The sequence below is a fragment of the Macadamia integrifolia genome, chromosome 4 (genome assembly GCF_013358625.1).
Source record: "Macadamia integrifolia cultivar HAES 741 chromosome 4, SCU_Mint_v3, whole genome shotgun sequence".
Lineage (NCBI taxonomy): Eukaryota > Viridiplantae > Streptophyta > Magnoliopsida > Proteales > Proteaceae > Macadamia > Macadamia integrifolia.
The window spans coordinates 30,427,384-30,447,051 of record NC_056560.1 but is presented as its reverse complement, the minus strand read 5'-3'; the positions used below and the strand labels follow the sequence as shown (position 1 = coordinate 30,447,051).

Here is a 19,668-nt window from a genome sequence, read left to right as displayed (position 1 = left end):
AGGCAAACCACTTTTTAAGCGATCTTTGATCGACCTCTTCATGGGTAGTAAACAGATACGATTGCTTTTTACCCATGTAGCATGCACCAATTTTTCATCATCAGTGCTCTGATCATTGAGATTCATTGGTTTATTCATAATAAGGAATGTGTGAATATCTACCATTTCCATGGCAAACAATACATATTATTTCCATTTCTTGCAATTGGACCCAGTAAGAACCTCAATAGTAACTATATTATTGTTGACAAAAAAGGTAAATAAACAATGTATATCATTAGCATAATGTGAGTACCGTGTAACTTAAAATATACAAGTACACCAATTGAGAGTTCACAAACATCATTATGTAAATACATTTGGGCTGAATTCATAACAAGTAGTTGCAGAACCCTCCACATATCAACGGCCATGAAAACATATTCCAACTTTGATATGCTATCACCTTTGGGTGTATAGACTACTTGGGTTAGTCAATTCTCAACCATATGCTGTCTATGTGACCCCCTCTAAGTACTAACACACAATAACCTCCTTTGGGTGTATAACCATGCATTAAAATTAGAGACATCTCACTACTGTATAAGATCGATATTCCACAGATTCAATCAAGAAGACTACTTTGGTGATTACAACTTAATCAAATTTATGAAACTCTCTCATACCGGGATATAATTAATATCATTCACATCAAACCAAATAATATGTAATTTTAGACTTGAAGACAATAGGGCTAAAAATTGTCTCTAAAATTACATTAGATGCTAATAACATTGTTTAATACTTTAATCATCCATTAGGATATTTCTTCATTTATTTTTAATCTCATGACCAACTATGGGTACTATTCATCCTCAATAATCAGGGTTTTAAACCTAATAATCTTTATTGATTAATGTTTCAAACCTAATCACCCTTAATCAATTAGAATTTCAAAATAATCATCCCTAATCAATTAAGGTTTTAAAAAAATCATCCCTAATCGATTAGAGCTTCAAAAAACTAATCATTTTTAATTCATTGATCCAATCCAAAAACTATAATCCATTACTCATAAATTTGATTAGGATTTTAATTAGGGTTTTAAACCTAATCACCCATAATCCATAGATTCAATCCAGAAACTTTAATCTATCCCTTGCAAATATAATTACGGTTCTAAACCTAATCTATGGTTACTCTAATACCACATGTAGGATTAAAATCTCACGAGATATAATCTTTAGAACCATAGATCACCATAGATAGATTAAGAACACAAAAAACAATGGGATAGAAACTATAATCAATAAAATCGTACCTTGTTTGAGATCCATACTAAAGTAAAGTACAGCGGAAAACCTTCTGATCCACGTAGCAAGGTACTTCTTTTCTATTCCCTTATGATCACTGGCTAGATGAGAAACCTGAACGCACAAGGGAGGAAGCCACAAGAAACCCTGTCTTTTTCTCTTTCTCTTTCTCTTTCTCTTTCTCTTTCTCTTTCTCTTTCTCTTTCTCCTTCTCTTTCTCCTTCTCTCTCCAGAATGCACGTTGTGAATAATATTAGGGTTAGAGGAGGGACCTAGCTCTCTATTTATAAAGTTTCCCAATAGACCCACTCATCACAAGTCCAATGGTTCACTAAAACCCACACTAGCCAGCCCATATTAAACTAATTAAAGCCCGTATGTCTCACTTAATTATGCCAAATATTTAGCCTGATTTTATTAAAGCACAAAAACCTAATTAATATAAGCCCACATAGAAATATTCTAACAAATGGTACTTAAAGAAGATGCTAAATTGCTAATTACAGTTGACATAGTAGGTTAGTTGGGGATTTTAAGACATTTGAAAAGAAAAAGATAAAGTTTAAGTATTATGTGAGCATGTCAAGGTCCACAGTTGTAACAGAATGACCTTCTTCCACCAAAAAAACAAAAACAAAATGACCTTCACAATCAATGCAATCCAATGCCGATCTTTAAAACCATCAACCAGACTGATGTATAGAATAGATGGATGATGCTTTTTTTTTTTTGGTAGAAAAGGAACTTATATTAAATTATCAGTCAAATAATTACAAAACGAACTTGTGGAACCCCCACCAAGTCAGCAAGCAAAAGAGAAGCTAAGAAAGAGGGAGGAGAAGAGTCCAAAATGACAGTAAAATGGTTCTTTAACTCCAAAAGAGGCAAGGGCATCTGCAATAGCATTGCTTTACCGATAAGTGTGACAAAAAGACATTGAATTGAACCTCCGCATTAGAGAGAAACAATCATCTAGAATAAGAGAGATACGTCAGGCAGGATGAAGATTGCTTGTTCAATATAGAAACTATCATAAGATTGTCACTTTCTATGATAATGTTCTGCATACCCTTCTTAGCTGCAATTGATAGAGCCTTTCTAATAGCAAGAGCTTCAGCAATATAAGCAAAGGAGGATCCAATATATGAAGAAAGACCCCATAAGAAGCGACCTTGATAGTTCCTGCAAGCACCCCCAATAGCTGCTACACCAGGACATCCAAGAGATGAACCATCTACATTAATTTTGAAAAATCCTTGAAGAGGAGGCTTCCAAGAGAGGTGAACATTTGTACTTGATGATCTAGCAGAAGCAGGTTTGGGGCAGTAATCCGAAGAAAAGGAAATAAATTTAGATAACTGATGTCGAGGAGTTCACATTTCTAAAAATGTTATCAAGATAAGCAAGCCATATTTGCCAAATCACTCCTGTTATAAGGGAAGTTCCTTTTCTGAGAGAAGAAAATCCCACCAAATTCTAGACCAAGGAGGCAAGAGTACATGTGAGAAAAAGATGATCTTGATCGAATGTATGAATTCCACAAAAAGGACAATCAGTCCTTAGATGGAGACCTCTTTGATTGAGAATTACAGGAATGGGAACCCTTTCCTTGAGAACTTTCCACATATGAAGACGAGCTTTAGGTGCAGTTGGAATATGACAAACTTTAAGCCAAATTGGATTGGCCTCATCTTTATTTAAACTTAGAGCAAGACTATAGGCAGAAGAGATGGAGAATGTTCCAAATGTAGTGAGAGCTCATATTAGAGAATCTTCAACTTGAGAAAGAGATAAAGGGATAGAAGAAATTAACAAAGCAATCTCTAGAAGCCACCAATAAAAGAGCTTCTCCAAGTTCCAATTCTAACCAGTATCATCCATAAACTCAGCTACAATAGCGGGAGCCTCCAAAGGAAGAGGGAATGGAGCAACCAAAGGGGGATAATTTGGGATCCATGGATCAAGCCAAGGATCTCCCATGTCCGATGCAGATGAATAATCCTCTAATAAGAAGGTTCCTACCATGTATAATAGATTTCCATCCCCATGAGGAAGAAGGCAAGCACTTTGCTTCCAGGAAGGAACATGAAGGAAAATATTTGGCTTTCATGATTCACCCCCATAAAGATAAGTTGGGTCGTAACAGCTTCCAAGCTTTTTTAGCAAGAAGGGCTTGATTCATAACTTGTGAGAGCTTGATGTTAAGGCCGCCAAACTTCAAAGTTTTACAGATATGAGTCCAACTAATAGTAGGAACCATTTAATGATCTCCATTTAACCAAAAGAAGCTTCTACTAAGATAATCCAACTTGTTGAGGACTGATGAGTCCAATTTGAAATATGACATAAAGTAAAGCAGAAGTGCTGAGAGAGTTTATTGCACTAAAACCTTCTTTCCCACTGAGCTTAAGAATTTAGCCTTCCAATTAGCTAACCGAAAGTGGACTCGATGAAGAAGCTCATCACAATGAGTCTTAGAAATCTTTTTGTGAGTAAAAGGAATGCCCATATATGTATCAATGGATAAGTTGGATAAAATCTAGAATCTCTTAAAAATCATCCTCTTCAAACTTGATGAAACATTTGGACTAAAATGAGCTCTTGTCTTATGAAAATTGAGCTCTTAACCAAAAAAGTAACAAAACTCATTTATGATTGATTGTAAGGCATGCACTTCTTGACAAGAAGCTCTTCCAAATAATATGAGATCATCTGCAAATGCCATATGAGAGATGGGAACTCCAAGTCGTGAAGGTTTGATGCCATGTAAATGTTTATGATGCAGAGCTCTAGTAAGATGAGAGGACAAAACTTCAGCACAAAGAATAAAAAGATATGATGAAAGCGGGTTTCCTTGCCTGAGTCCTCATGAAGGCTTGAAGAAAGGTAGAGGAGAGCCATTAAGGAGGATTGCAGGGTGGGTTGACTCCACACAAAACATTATAAGATTGATCTAATGGGCATCAAAACCAAAATTATATAAAGTAGATCGAATAAAGTGCCATTCTAAACGATCATAAGCTTTGTTCATGTCTAATTTGTTACACATGTGGCCAAATTTGCCTTTCTTTTTCTTTTTCATAGTATGGAGAAGTTCATGCCCTATAAGAATATTGTCTTGGATATGTCTTCCTCTAATAAACCCTGTTAAGTTTGCCTCGAATTCTTAACCCGTTTTGAAGATTGAGCCGATCCGACATATATTTGGTGGTGTCTCGAATGAGAATTTTTATGAGATTTGTGATGGAAGCAAAGGCCCATCACTGATCTCGTATGGGGGTGCAGGGGGCGTAGCCCCAGCAGTATGGTTTGATCGATCGTGACCCGATGGGTCGACCCACGACTTGGAGTATATAATGTACTATTGTTATGTTGAGATAGGTCATTGTATTTTGGGGATTTTTAGAACTAGGGTTTCAGGGCTAGTTTTCTCACCGCTGCTTGGGTGTAATCTCTCTTTTGCATAGTAAAACATCTTCTTCTTCGCCTGAGGACGTAGCACACCACCCTAGTGTGTGAACCTCATTAAATATTTGTGTCGTGCGGATCTTTTGTCTATTTATTTTTGTATTTCTTGGTATTTGATCTAACAAACTAGTATCAAAGCTTTGGGTTACTTCGATCTATGGCTTCAACGAAATAAGATATTGATAGGTTTGATGGCAACATCAGTTTTAGTCTATGATAGGTTTGAATGATGGCTGTTCTTACACAGCATGGTTTGAAGAAAACCCTATTTGGGAAGGCGAAGAAACCTACAACTATGTCTGATGATGATTGGAACGATTTAGATGATAAATCCCTTTCAGCTATTCAGTTGTGCCTCTCGAATGATGTTCTACAGAAAGTTCTCTCGGAGAAAACGGCTACAGAGTTATGGGTGAAGTTAGAGAATCTCTACCTCACCAAATCCCTCACCAATAGGTTGAGATTGAAGCAGTAATTGTATACCCTTCATATGGGTGAAGGTACTTCCATTAAATCCCACATATCTTAATTTAATTATATTGCTACTGATTTGAAAATGATAGATGTTAAAATAGACAAAGATTTAGCCCTATTATTGTTATGTTCTCTGCCTCCATCTTATAAGCATTTTAGGGATACCATGATTTATGGTAGAGAGACAATCTCTGTTGAGGACGTCAAAACGAATCTGCAAAGCAAGCAGAAGATTGATGATGAGTTGACGTCTACAAATAAATCTGATGGTGTTGGTTTGGTAGCTAAAGGGAGAACAAATGAAAGGGGTTCAAATTATGATAAAAAGAAGGCTAGATCAAAATCTAAGCATAAGAATTTAACCTACAATTACTGTAAGAAAAAGGGGCATATTAAATCTGAATGCTATAAGCTTTTAAATAAGCAGAAAACAGGTGGTGGTGCCCAAAATCAACAGAAGAGAGTTGATTTTGTAGAAGCTAGTAGTACTAAAGATGAGAGTGACTCTGATATGCTCTTGGTAACTGATGACAGAGTCAGATCACAGGATGAATGGATTCTTGACTCTTGTTGTTCCTACCATATGTGTCCCAATCGTGAATGGTTCTCCATATACGAATCAATTCGAGGTGGAGTTGTGTTGATGGGAAATAATGCTTCTTGTAAGACTATTGAAATGGGAACGATCAATATAAAAATCTATGATGGCATTATCAGAACCTTGTCTAATGTCAGGTATGTCCCTAATTTGAAGAAGAATCTCATCAGTTTAGGCACTCTTGATTCAAATGGGTGCAAGTATACAGTTGAAGGTGGAGTCATGAAGATCAGCAAGGGTGTTCTCTTATTAATTAAAGGAATCAAAGTTGACAATTTGTATGTGTTGCAGGGTACTACAATCACTGGGTCTGTTGCAACAGCTTCATCATCTATATCTGAATCAGATGTCACAAACTTGTGGCACATGAGGTTAGGCCATATGAGTGAAAGAGGGATGGCATCATTAAGTAAAAAAGGGTTTATTGTGTGGTCAGGGAGCAATGGAGTTCTATGAGCATTGTGTGTTTGGGAAGCAGAACAGAGCCAGTTTCAGTACTGCTATTCACAGGACCAAGGGAACTTTAGACTACATTCATTCAGACCTATGGGGACCCTCCAAGGTTGCTTCAAAGGGGGTTGTTGCAAGGTACTTGCTTACTTTCATTGATGATTTCTCTAGGAAGGTTTGGGTCTATTTCTTGAAGCACAAAAATGAAGTATTTGTTACTTTCAAACAATGGAAGAATTTGCTTGAGAAGCAGACCGAAAAACAAATTAAGAGGTTGAGAACCGATAAAGGCCTAGAGTTATGTGAATGTGACTTTAATGAGTTCTACAAAAATGAAGGTATTGCAAGACATCAGATAGTTGTTAAAATACCCCAATAGAATGGAGTGGCAGAGCGTATGAATAGAACCTTGTTAGAAAAGGCAAGGTGTATATTGTCAAATGCAGAATTAGGCAAGGAGTTCTGGGCAAAAGCAGTTAACACAGCAACCTTGTTGGTGAATCGATCTCCTTGCACAACTATTGAGTGCAAGACTTTAGAGGAAGCTTGGTCAAGTAAGCCTGTAGACTACTTTAATTTAAAAGTATTTGGATGTCCTTCTTATGCACATGTGAATGAATGGAAGTTAGAACCTAGGGCCAAGAAATGTATTTTTCTTGGGTATGGATCTGGAGTGAAAAGATACAGGCTATGGTGTCCTGATCCAAAGTGTCCAAAATTTCTTATTAGCAGAGATGTTACTTTTGATGAATCTGCTATGTTGCATCCTAGGAAAAAAAACTCTTGTTCATTGTGATGAAGGTCCAGAAAAATCTAGTGAGAACGTGAAGTTTGAAATTGGTGGTTCATCTTCAAACAAAGCACAATCAACTTCAGTTCAACTACCTACTTTTACTGAAGGAGATGGTACTCAAGAGAATCAAGAAGAAGAGCGGTATAGCATTGCTAAGGATAGACCAAGGAGGAATATTAGACAACCACAAAGTATGGGCATGCTGAATTTGTTGCTTATGCATTATCTGTTGAAGATACAATTAAAAATAGTGAGCCTACAACATATTCTGAAGTTGTTACTTCACTTGATTCTACAAAATGGTTGATTGCCATGAATGAGGAGATTGAATCTCTTCAAAAAAATCAGACTTTGGAGCTTGTCAAGCCGAGAACAGGGAAGAACATTATTGGCTGCAAATGGGTCTTCAAGAAGAAAGAATATGCCTCAGGTGTTGAAGATGCTAGGTACAAAGCACGATTGGTTGCAAAAGGCTACAGTCAAGTACAAGGAATTGATTTTAATGATGTTTTCTCACCTGTTTTTAAGCATAGTTCTATTCGTGTCCTACTTGCTTTAGTTGTTATGCATGATTTGGAGTTGGAGCAACTTGATGTGAAAATAGCATTCTTGTATGGTGAACTAGAAAAAACATATTTATATGCATCAACCTGAAGGGTTTGTTATAGAAGGTAAGGAGGATCATGTATGCTTGTTAAAGAAGTCCCTATATGGTTTGAAACAGTCTCCTAAACAGCGGTATAAAAATTTTGATTCAGTTATGGCTAGTTTTGGATACTGCAGGTGTCAATATGACTGTTGTGTTTATTTCAGAAAGCTCTGATCTAATGGGTCATTCATATATTTGATACTTTATGTTAATGATATGTTGATTGCAGCAAAAGACAGGAATGAGGTCAATAGGTTAAAGGAACAATTAAGTTTTGAATTTGAGATGAAAGATCTTAGGGCAACAAGGAAGATCCTTGGTATGGAGATCAAGAGGGATAGAAAATCAGGGAAGCTATGGCTATCTCAACAGAAGTACACTGAGAAAGTATTGAATCGTTTTGACATGAAAGATGCTAAACTTGTAAGTACTCCTCTTACATCTCACTTTAGACTTTCAGCTGCTCTATCACCTAAGACAGATGAAGAGGTGGAGTACATGTCACGTGTTCCATACTCTATTACAGTTGGCTCTGTTATTTATGCTATAGTTTGCACTCGTCCTAACACAAGCTATCAGTGTGGTGAGCAGATATTTGTCATGTCCAGGTAAATCTCATTGGGAAGCAGTGAAGTCGATATTTAGGTACTGGAAAGGGGCCTATGGCGTTTGTTCGGAGTTTGGGAGGAATGGTGATAGTTTATCTGGTTATGTTGATTTAGATTATGCAGGTGATCTTGACAAGATGAGGTCACTCACAGGCTATGTATTTACTCTTGGAGGAAGTACAATTAGTTGGAAAGCTACCTTACAGGCTATAGTTGCATTATCTACTACTAAAGCAGAGTATATGGTAATGACTGAGGCAATTAAATAAGCTATTTGGCTTAGAGGTTTGTTGGGAGAACTCAGCGTGGATCATGGGGTGATTGTTGTCCATTGTGATAGCCAAAGTGCTATTCACTTGACTAAAGATCCGATATATCATAAGAGGACAAAGCACATTGATGTTCGGTATCATTTCATTAAAGAGATAATTGCTCAAGGTAATATTCAAGTGTTGAAGATTGGTACTGCAGACAATCTAGCTGATATGTTGACTAAGCCTTTGTGTGTTGGTAAGTTTGAGCATTGCTTGAACTTACTTGGTGTTGGTCGTGTTTGAGTTCAGCCCTTTGGAGGGCTATTGGAGAAGATGAAGATTTTAGCTATTTGTTTGTTTGTTGGAGGAGAATTCAAGCCAAGGTGGAGATTTGTTAAGTTTGCCTCGAATTCTTAACCCGTTTTGAAGATTGACCCGATCCGACATATATTTGGTGGCGACTCAAATGGAAAGTTTTCTGAGAACTGTGATGCAAGCAGAGGCCCATTACTGTAATAAGTCTAAGGAGCACATGCAGTGCCACGTGTATGAAAGGAATTTTATAACCCACTTGACTCACACAGAACCACTTTCCAGTGATCGAAAAAGGAAGCAAACAACTAAAGAATCTTCAAATTAACAGCTCCTAAGAAAATCTGTTAAGAGAATAGGTTTGCTGCTAGGATGGTAGATCTACTGCTCATATGAAAGAGAAGACTATAAACTTGTTGATAGAGTAGTCAGTAAGTGTAGAGGATGGGAAAAGAAGAGAGTAAAGAAGAATATGAGAGGAAATGGTGGTCGAGATAAGACACCGACACCGACGATACGGAAACCCTCATGACTGAAGCAAAAAAAGCAAATAAAAGGATGATTAAGGATCACACTGGGGCAGCGAAAACCAGAACCTCGTCATCTCACTCTCTCTCCATTACAGAAACAAGAGTCAAAAATACTGTTCACGTGAACAGTAACACGAGTAATGTTCACGTGAACAATATTTTTGGGTCAATATCTTTTATTTTAGTTTCCCATTTAGTTTAATTTAGTTAGTTTCTATTTTCTTAGTGAGCAAGTTAGCCAAGTTAGTTTCCTATTTTGTTAGTCAAAAAAGTTTCCATTTGTAACTGAGGTTAGTTTCCTTCTTATAATTAGTTGTTAGTTTCTAATTTTGTTCAGCTTGGTTAACAAGTTAGACACAAATTAGAAAGTCTTATTTCAGTCCATTAGTTTCCCTTTCTATTATTTCTTTGTGTCCAATTTTTGTAAGGCTGTTTAAAACCCATTGATCATAATAAAATGATAGATTGTGAAAATTGAGTTTTTACTCATGGCTGAGATAGCTATTACCTTGAGGGGTGAGATGCCAAAAACCTGATGGATGAGATGCCCATTCACTAATTCTTCTTCCACCCTTCTCAACCCCTCATCGATTCTCTTTTTCCCTTTTTGATTTCTTCTCTATGTCGGCCCCAATGTTTGGAAACCTCAACTTCATCATCTCCTTCCCCTTCATCAAATTATATCAAAGGATATTTGAACGGTGCAATTAAAGAATCTGAGGACAAGACGAGGATGATGAGAGATGTTCTAAAAGTAGTGAACAAGCTAGACTTAAAGGACTAGATTTAACTTCGATATGAAAGTTGGTTAATTTTGGAAAGAAAGACTGATGCCATGTTGTATGAATTATTCTACCCATATGAATAGTACCTGAATTGCAATGGAAGGAAGGTTTTTTTTTTAGGTATTCATTTGGACATCATGGATATGTTCCTTAATTCTACCTGTATCATGAGAGATGCACTTGTCTACAAATTTCCCTTTTTTTTTTTTTTTTTTTTTTTTTGGTAGAGAATTCGAGTTACAAGTGTGTTTTGATGATAGATGCATTTCACCTGTTCCAATTTAACAAAAAATGGACATCATAGACCTGTTCTATGTCAAAAATCCCAGATTCAACATCATGGACCTGTTCCATATCAAAAAGGGACAAAAATCCCAGATTCATTTAACCTGTTCAGAATTAACAAAAAATGAACATAGTGGACTTGTTCCATATCAAAAAGGGACAAAAATCCCAAATTCATTTCACCTGTTCCAAATTAACAAAAAAGTGGACATCATAGACCTGTTCCATATAAAAAAGGGACAAAAATCCCAAATTCATTTCACATGTTCCAAATTTACAAAAAAGTGGACATCATAGACCTATTCCATATTAGAAATCCCAGATTCATGTCACCTGTTCAAACATTACAATTTACATCATCCCATCTGATGAATCAAACATACTAGTAGGATATCAAAAATATCCATCATCAGTTGACTTGTACAATATAATAGGAATACCAAGTAAAGTAGCATTTGCTCTCCAAAAAAACAACTAAAGTAGCATCTACATCCAAAACAAAGACAAATATCTAGATACATTGTTCCACCAAATACATAAAACTATACCCAAAAAAAAAGTCACTATTCTATAACCCAAAATCCCCTTATTATCCAAACTTAATCCTTGATTTGCAACTTCATTGCCTCCTTTTCACGTCTCCTTGCACGAGTTGCTGCCATTTTTTCTCTTCTCCTTGCTTGAACACTATCAATTTGGTCTGTTGCTTCATTATGTGATCTAGTCCGCTCAGAGACATTGACATCAGTTTGAGTGCCCACTATATTTCGATTCTGCCACACAAGCAAAACATACAAATTCATTCATTAATGTGAACATAGTGAAAACATAGTGAAAAACAGTTAATGATATTTTAATTGATGAAAACAGTACCTGCATAGTCTTACTAGATGACCATTTCCTCTTCCTTCTAATGGCACCACCCTCATATGTTCTCTTGTTATGACCCTCAAGCTTGCATCTATCACATCTTACTGATGAAGACTTCTTCTTATACTCTCCAGCAGCTGGTTCACCATCCTCTCTTTTTCTAACCTTGGGGGGTCTCCCCGGTTGCCTTCTCAAAGGTGGAGACTCTACCACACCCATAATATTAGTATCTGCCAACTCTAAAATATTAGGAAGTGGATGCATTATATTTTTATATGCTTGCATATATTTCCCAAGAGAGTAAAAACTATCACAATAGTCTTCAACTCTTTCCCTCTTGTACGCAATACAACAAGTTGCATGTCTACAGGGCAGCCCAGTTGCTACCCACACTTGACACCCACACTTCCTGGTATTCAAGTTAACCACAAACCTTGAGGTCCCATCATTCACCTCAAACTCATTATGACCTGCAGATAATGCCACACATGATCTTGACTGTTGGTAGATAAAATCCAATTTCTTCTTAATTTTTGATGTCAAGCTCCCCTTATAAGAACATGCTTGCTTAAACCTCTTGTCTAATTTTTCCATCAAGCAAGTCCATAGTTGGTCAATCAGATATAAAATTGGTTTGTCTCTATATGGTCCTACCCAATGATTAAAGGACTTTGTCATATTGTTGGTGATGTGGCCACTCTTTGCTCTATGATCAAATGCCCATCTGGACCATGAACTAGGAGGATTTGCACTCAACCAATCATGTGCATCCTTTCTAATGCTATTCATCTTAGACAATGCCACTTTAAATTCAAGTTCTCTGTAAGCCCTAGATGCAGCCCAAAATAATGACTTCAACTTATCTCCTGGAAAATGGATCTTGAAGTTGGCATACAGGTGCCTACTGCAATGCCTAGTATATGAGTCAGGGAAAACCTCTCGTACTGCCTCAGTTAGATCCTATACATCACATAAGAAGATAATGAGATCAATATGTGCAAGTAAAGACATAGCATATGACGTAAAAAAAAAATATATATATATATATATATATACATAATCAAGTACTACCTTCTGCTTATTTGACATAAATGTTAGGCATCCCATGTCATCTGAAGTAGAACGCAATGCAGTATATAGGTTGTGAAGGAAAAACAGCCAGCTATCTTTGCACTCAGATTCCACAACTGCGAATGCAAGTGGAAGCAATCTATTGTTTCCATCCACAGAAATAGCTGATAGTAGAATGTCTCCATACTTTCCCTTCAAATGGCATCCATCTAACCCAATAAATGGTCTACAACCATTGACAAACCCCACTTTACAGGCTTCAAAACAAATAAAGCACCCATTTAAAAACAGGAATGGCAGACATGTTATTTCTGGAAATGAATTGTAGCTTAAACATTGAACCTGGGTTTGTCGGTCTAAACATCTCTCCATACTTTGGAAGTTTGGCGTATGACTTGGCATGATTACCCTCATTGGTTTCTTTGGCAAGAAGTCGTGCCCTCCAAATTTGCATGTAACTTGGTTCAATCTTATATTCCTTCCACAATATAGCTCTCATACTTTTAGTAGAAAGCTCGGGATCTGCCTTAAGTTGTGGACCAAGTTTCTTGGCTATCCATGTTGAGGTTGCATCTGGGGTTCTCTCTTTTCTCTTAGAACAGGTATGTATAGGATTAAATAACTTAACCATAAAAGTCACTTTATCTTCAGTAGGGAAAGCATGAATCCTCCACTGACAACCATCCTTCGCAGAAACAATAGTGACCCTAGTCCTTTCATTCTTCAATCTTTGAAACTGAAAACCCTCTTAGATTGCAAATTCTTTCAATTCATTCCTAAAATGATCTACATCATCAAAAATCATACCATCCTCTATCTTCACTTTACCCTGATCATCAACCACCCTTCTTGCCCTACTGACTTGTGGTGCATGAAACTCATTAGAGTCATTATCTAATAAATCATCATTACTTGCTTCATCTCCTTGTGAAACACCCCCATCTTCTTTATTCAACCCCCTTTCACCATTACTCCTACTGTTATGTTCTTCAAACCCATCATCACTTCCCAATTTCCAATCTTCATCCTCAGAATCAGACATACTACTATCAATTCCACTAAAAAATTCCACAACTACATCATCCTGAACATCCTGAACATTCTGAACATCCTGAACCTCTTCTTCTAGAATGGATTTGCCTTTATCACTTCTGCCTACATCAATACCTAAAGAACCACCCCTCCAAATAGTCTTCTTTGGTAATGTATTTGTGCCACTTTCTAGATTAATAACTGGTGCATTACCAAAAGTAGGATCCTGTGTCTCATTTCTCTGTCTTCTTCCTAGAGTGTCTCTACCAACAACTTTCAATGGATAGTCATTAATCGTTACCTTGGAAGAAACACTGTCAATTACCCTAACATTTGACACATAGACTGTAATGATCCTCACCTCTTCAGATATGGAGAACAGTTGCATTAGGGACTCATCATTCCATATATCAATCTTCTCTACATCACCTGACAGTATAGCTGGACAAGAAAACTTTATAGACTTCCCATCTGGAATGTGGTCCAATACTGTACTGTAAATGTCACACAAGAAGTCAAAGTATCCATATTTGTCTCTATCAATTAGCTTATGATCAATCTTCCCTTCATAATGGTAATACATTGTAAACGGATCCATCCTACAAATGAAAACCAAGAAATGAACAACCAAAATCATAAGTAAGGCCAGAAGCAAAAGTAAATATAAAAGGAACCTGTATCAAAAAATGTGGAAGTCCCGTTTCTCTATGTAAAAATGAACAACCAAAAGAACAAGTAAGCATAAAAGGATTGTAAAAGGATTGTTAACATAGTTAGCGATCAAGTCCTCTGGCAAATGTTAGGTACACAAATTGTTTTTTCCAATGTGCAAGGCCCCTTACTATTTCTCAACAATTCACAGAACATTATATGTGGTTTCAGTCATCATTTTCACCGCCATTCACAAATCAATAAACAACTTTGAACCAGAGTATAAAGAATAAACATGATATTTAAGAAGATATCTCTATCTTAACCAATGAAGGGTTTAAAAAAAAAAATGATAGCAGCAACAGTATCTCTATAAAGAATAAACATGATCTTTAAGAAGGTATCACTATCTGAACCAATGAAGGATGGAAAAAAATAAAAAAATAAAACGATAGCATCAACAGTATCCCTCTAAAGAATAAACATGATATTTAAGAAGGTATCTCTATCTGAACCAATGAAGGGTTCGGGAAAAAAAAAATGATAGCAGCAACAGTATCTCTATAAAGAATAAACATGACATTTAAGAAGGTGTCTCTATCTGAACCAGTGAACAGTGAAGCAGAGTATAAACAAAACAAAGATGAAATAAAGACCAAAAAAAATTCAAAAATCAGTATCTCTATCTGAACCAATGAAGGGTTCAAAAGACCCTGCAGACATGGAGGCAGCATAGTATCTTGTTCAGCTCAGCAGTGAAGAAACCAACAAAGAAAATGATAGCAGCAAAGATTGAAAAACATCTTCAAGTTCAAGCAACAAAGAATACATGTTTGGTAGAGAGACCCACGATTTCCCAACAAAAGAAAAGGCATTATTGATCAATTATTTCCATTTACAGGAAGACCAAGCCTTTGGAAGTCACCCATCCCAAGAACAGATTAAGATGTTAAAGAGAAAGCCCAATCTGGATTTTGGGTTTTGGTATGGTCTTTGGCAAAACTGAACTACTAAAATCCATATCAAATGCAAGAAATCCTCTCACTCAAGCCTTTAACACCAACTTCAACCTCATTCACCTGTACAGTTGCAGAAATTACTGGGATTCGCAGTAGATGATTCGGTTGCACAGTAGCACTTGCAAAGAGTTCAGAGGGGTTTCGCCTGCAGAGAAGAAATGCACGGGGTTACGGTTGAGAGGAGAAGAAGGGTTAACAAAAGTGAAGAACGGTTTGAGGAAGAACATACCTGTTTCAATTTGGGGAAGAAGAAGCCTCCACTGCGAGTCACCTCTGTCGCCGTGATCTCCGGTGCTCTGAATGATCGCCAGTGGTCCAAATCTATCGATTTGGGAGAAAGGTATATTAGGTCTCGATTTGGGCCAAGGTATAGTAGCTATCGATTTGGGGGTGGGGACTTATTAGATGGGTATTTTAGGTACTTCACATTTAGTAAGGGCATTTTGGTATTTAAAAAAAATATAGTAGTTGACATCAGCACATAAGGTATATTCCTTAACAGTGACTGACGGCAGGGGGTCTGAGTCTAATTTGGTGAAACATAGGGAGTGTTCTTATAATAGTGGCATTCTATAGGGGGTGGCACTGTAAATTTCCCTTAAAATAAAGCAATGGTACAGTTTGATGCATGAGTAATACCTGCAAGGCTTTGTCTATAAGAAACGTCTGTTCTCTTGCCTCTTTTGTGTGCTCGCGGTTTGGGTTTGGTGTGCATGGTAGGTGGTGTTCTCAAATTTAGCTCATTTTCCTGTTCACAAAACAGCAATGACTGTTTAGTGTTAACCACAAGAAGTAGAGAAAACAAGTACTTAACAGGTGACCAGAAATCTTGGGCTACTGTATTCAAGTTTATGGGATTGAAAGACCAAATATCATGCACAAGCAATTAAAGAAAATCCCCCATCAGGCAGCCCATCTAGTTTGGTTTTTACATTTGCGGGAGGAAAAAAAAAATCAATTTCAGACCATAACCACACCATCAAAATATCGGAGTAATACAATAAATTCCTTGACGACATCAACTAATAGTAAGAAACTAGTGGCTACATTTCTTCCACATATTCCAATGGATATCCATGACCCTACAATGATGGATCCATGATGATCAATCAATACCATTAATACATGTCTACACTTCTGTAACTCCCCACTTCACAAGTCCAAGTAGATGTCTGTGAGCACATAATTAGTTAGGGCAGAATTTTTGGCTCAGACCAACTCATTCATCAATCAAATGGATGGTGAACATTTACAATGGTCAGTATGGTCTCTTTGTTCGTTTTAGTCAGATCAATGGTCAATATCCATAGTGATTCCTAAAAGTGGTCAGGATCAAGCACTTGGCTGGACGTGGGTGGGAAGTCTTCTTCGCAAGTCTCGGGGAGGGGGGAAAAGGAACAACTCAAGAAGAGGGCTGAGCATAAAGCCATCGGCTAAAGACAATAAAATGTACAAAACAGAGGCTAAGAAAAAAAAATCCAAGATGGGGTGTCAATCATTGCATGATCAAGTAATGGATCACAATCTCATCGAGTCTACATCTGTAAGAACCAGTATGCTAATTTTCCATATCACTAACAAATCTATTCAATTAGCAATCCAGCCCAAAAGAACACAATCAATGCTTATTTGAACAAGTAGTGGCCAAATAACAAGAAGCAAAAAGGCCCATTAAGAAATTTTTTAATTTTTGTGGAATTTTTTATTTTTCTTAGTTGTAAGTACTTTTTTAGAAGTTTGAGTCCTTAGTTTAGTTTATAAGATTAGGGAATCTTGCATTTTTAAGTAATTAAGCAAATCTCAATAGTTCCTATAGACTTTTGTAAGAGCACACCAAGTTATTGATGCAATTGAATCTGCCAAATTGGGCTTAGAAATACCTTGTTTCGGACCATGGATGGATTCAATGGACCTTGGGGCCTAAATTATAAGCCGAGAGAGAGAGAGAGAGAGAGAGAGAGAGAGAGAGAGAGATGAGAACTAGTAATGATACCCCAAGAGTCCAGTTCGACGGTGCCTGGCTGTTTCAGTTGGATTATACTGATCTAAGCCTATCAAAACATGACCCATCTGTTTCTGTAATTTCTTTTCAGCATCTAAGACCAAAGCAAAAGAGATTAATTGATAGGATATTATAAATAATCATGGAACAAATTTGGGGAAAAACAGAGATTCATTTAAACTAAGAATTACTTTCAAGCTTTTCCTTTGCTAAGAAGTAATCCTCTGGGTCTTCTAATTGATCAATGTTTAAACTTGAATTCACATCCAGATATGGCTGACTGTCAAACAGCAATAACATAGTTTAATTTTCCTTCTTTTTACCCCTCAATTCCCACAATATGTACTCCTCAAAGAAAATTAAACTACCAGTTAAAGTAAAAGCTTTCCTTGCCTTGTGATAGGCATAAAGAAAACCGAGCCTGCTTACGATTCAAGGCTGGTCTTCGCTCTTGGGTATGATCATTACCCTTTGCAGCAGCTGGTCCAACTTAGTCTTTTGATGCCATTTGGAAAGGGGATTAAGAATTAAGTTCTGACTTCCTACTTAAAACTGTCTTTGCCCGTTCCAAAAACTTATTTGGGCTTTTTAAAGCCTGCATTGCACAAAAAACATGAACTTATCTCTGGTGGTTCCATCAACATGTTGCTCTTCTGCAACTGAAGCTAGTATGAACAGTTCTTTAATAATGACAATGTGCAGATTTTTCTTTTCCTTTGTTCTGATAAGCATGGAACATTGCAACATTTCTAAACCTCACCAGAGTACAGAGGATTTACAATCTAACATATTTATGTCTTGTGGCATCTAAAATTCAAGAGAATTAACTAGAAAAATCACTAATTTACGGAGTAACCGTTAGCTAAAAATCAATGTGTGATCAAAATAATAGTTCATGGGTACTCCAAACTTCAGTACGAGACAAACATATGATAACCATAGCACCCACACCCTCTCCCCACCCCATACCCCCAAAAAAAGTTGCGCAAACTACTGGAACCTACGATTGAACTAAACAGATGTGTGAACTCTGAACCCTAACCAACAGTTTAACTCAAAAGACCTTCCAATGATCACCACGTATAGCAGGAAAAATAAATTACAACAAAAGGCATTTTTTTCTGGAACTAGAACTTTCAACTACATTTCACAACTCGATGACATCGAAACCTTATCAAACCAACAATTCTCGAAACTAAAAAGTGAAAACGCAATCTTAAGTTAGAACTGAGACAATAAAGAATCAAAAGAAGCAGGAATCAAACTTAAAGAAGGAGATGCATCGTTGATTTGAGATAGCTGTGGACAGTTTCCAAGGCGGGCTGCTGTGAATTTGCTGCTCACACCACCAAATCAGCAAATGTTCGAGGAAATAATGAGAATGTAGAATGGCCGAGTAGTGGATCAACCATATCGGATCTCTGAAGGCTCTCCAGCATCTTCCATAGCTACTTCAATTCGGCTCTGCCGAAGAAATCGACATATAAAACTTACTTCGTACAGTGAGAGAGAGTGAACTTGGAACAGTTTGAAAGTGAAAGGAAGGAAAGGAACCTCTTTGAGAAAACGGGTCAGGAGCGGCAAGAGTAAGGGCTAGTTGATTATATCCAAGGTTATCCGTTAGAAACTTAAACTTTCCCGCCTCTTTGGATTTCTTAGGACCCGTTTGGATAACGGAGGTGTGGGGTCAGGTGTGGGATAATTGTTGGATTAGGGTAGCCCAATTAAACCCGACACATTTATGGTTCAAATTGGACTGGCCGGTTAATAAGCATGATCCCAACACATTTATAACCAGGTAATACATGGTGCAATCACCTAATCCGATGGGTGCTTGCGACATTTATAAGTCCGACTTAAATCGACTACTTTAATCCCAAGCCTCTTAATACTATTAGAAATCCTTATTTTTTAGAGGAAATTACACTCCCCTCCCCTGAACTATGGCTTAATTTCAAGTTCCTCCAACGTACTTTTGAATATATCAGCATTCTCCCCTCTAGTTTGAAGATTCTATCAAACGTATTTTTTTTGTTAGATATCCCTATTAAGTGATGACATCATCACTCAAGCAAGTAATTTTCTTCCAAAATTACCCTTCCATATGAATGAAACCTTAATCCCTAAAAAGACTAAACAGACTAACTCTCTCTCTCTCTCTCTCTCTCTCTCTCTCTCTCTCTCTCTCTCTCTCCCACAGTCCCTTCTTCATCGCAGCTCGCTGCTCTCCGCCATCGATAGTGTTTTGAATAAAATCCTGTGGCGATTTGCTCCATCGTCGTTGCCTGTCTTCGTCGCGATCTGAATATGCTCCCATCAAGCTCCTCCCATCATCGGTGCCCCTTCTTGAATGCTCTAATCCGCAGCCCTAATCGCACGAACTTTCTATTCTCTGCATAGCTTTCATAGCTATGCCCTCAATGACTTACCTATCCCTCAATTTCCTTTTAGACGGCTGATGGAATCAAACGAACCAACATGATGTCGAAAAATTCCAAAATCATAATAGAAAGTGGCAGCAATAA

General features: G+C 37.2%; 1 protein-coding gene across 3 annotated transcripts; it reads right to left on the bottom strand.

Moving 5' to 3' along the window:
• Positions 1–10,727: 10,727 nt before the first annotated feature.
• Positions 10,728–18,719, bottom strand: LOC122075840. Of its 3 annotated transcripts, none has more exons than XM_042641009.1 (8): positions 17,335–18,719; positions 17,135–17,237; positions 15,781–15,889; positions 15,371–15,462; positions 15,202–15,286; positions 12,440–14,070; positions 11,372–12,328; positions 10,728–11,271 (listed from the first exon to the last, which is right to left on the bottom strand). In XM_042641009.1, exons 6-8 carry the CDS (start codon positions 12,851–12,853, stop codon positions 11,098–11,100), a joined length of 1,545 nt encoding a protein of 514 aa, XP_042496943.1. In that variant the 5' UTR covers positions 12,854–14,070; positions 15,202–15,286; positions 15,371–15,462; positions 15,781–15,889; positions 17,135–17,237; positions 17,335–18,719; the 3' UTR covers positions 10,728–11,097. The 3 variants fall into 3 exon arrangements, with proteins under 3 accessions (XP_042496943.1, XP_042496944.1, XP_042496945.1); XM_042641010.1 differs by having other exon boundaries at positions 17,135–17,738; positions 18,409–18,719; XM_042641011.1 differs by lacking the exon at positions 17,135–17,237 and having other exon boundaries at positions 18,409–18,719.
• Between the last annotated feature and the right edge of the window lie 949 nt (positions 18,720–19,668).

Bases quoted from the DNA above. Each gene is read 5' to 3' on its own strand.
- LOC122075840 (XM_042641009.1), bottom strand. From the start codon at position 12,853: ATGAGGGTAATCATGCCAAGTCATACGCCAAACTTCCAAAGTATGGAG. The intron at 12,329-12,439 runs GTAGTACTTGAT...TGTGATGTATAG, and splicing joins TTATGTCAAATAAGCAGAAG to GATCTAACTGAGGCAGTACG. The intron at 11,272-11,371 runs GTACTGTTTTCA...CTTGTGTGGCAG, and splicing joins CATCTAGTAAGACTATGCAG to AATCGAAATATAGTGGGCAC.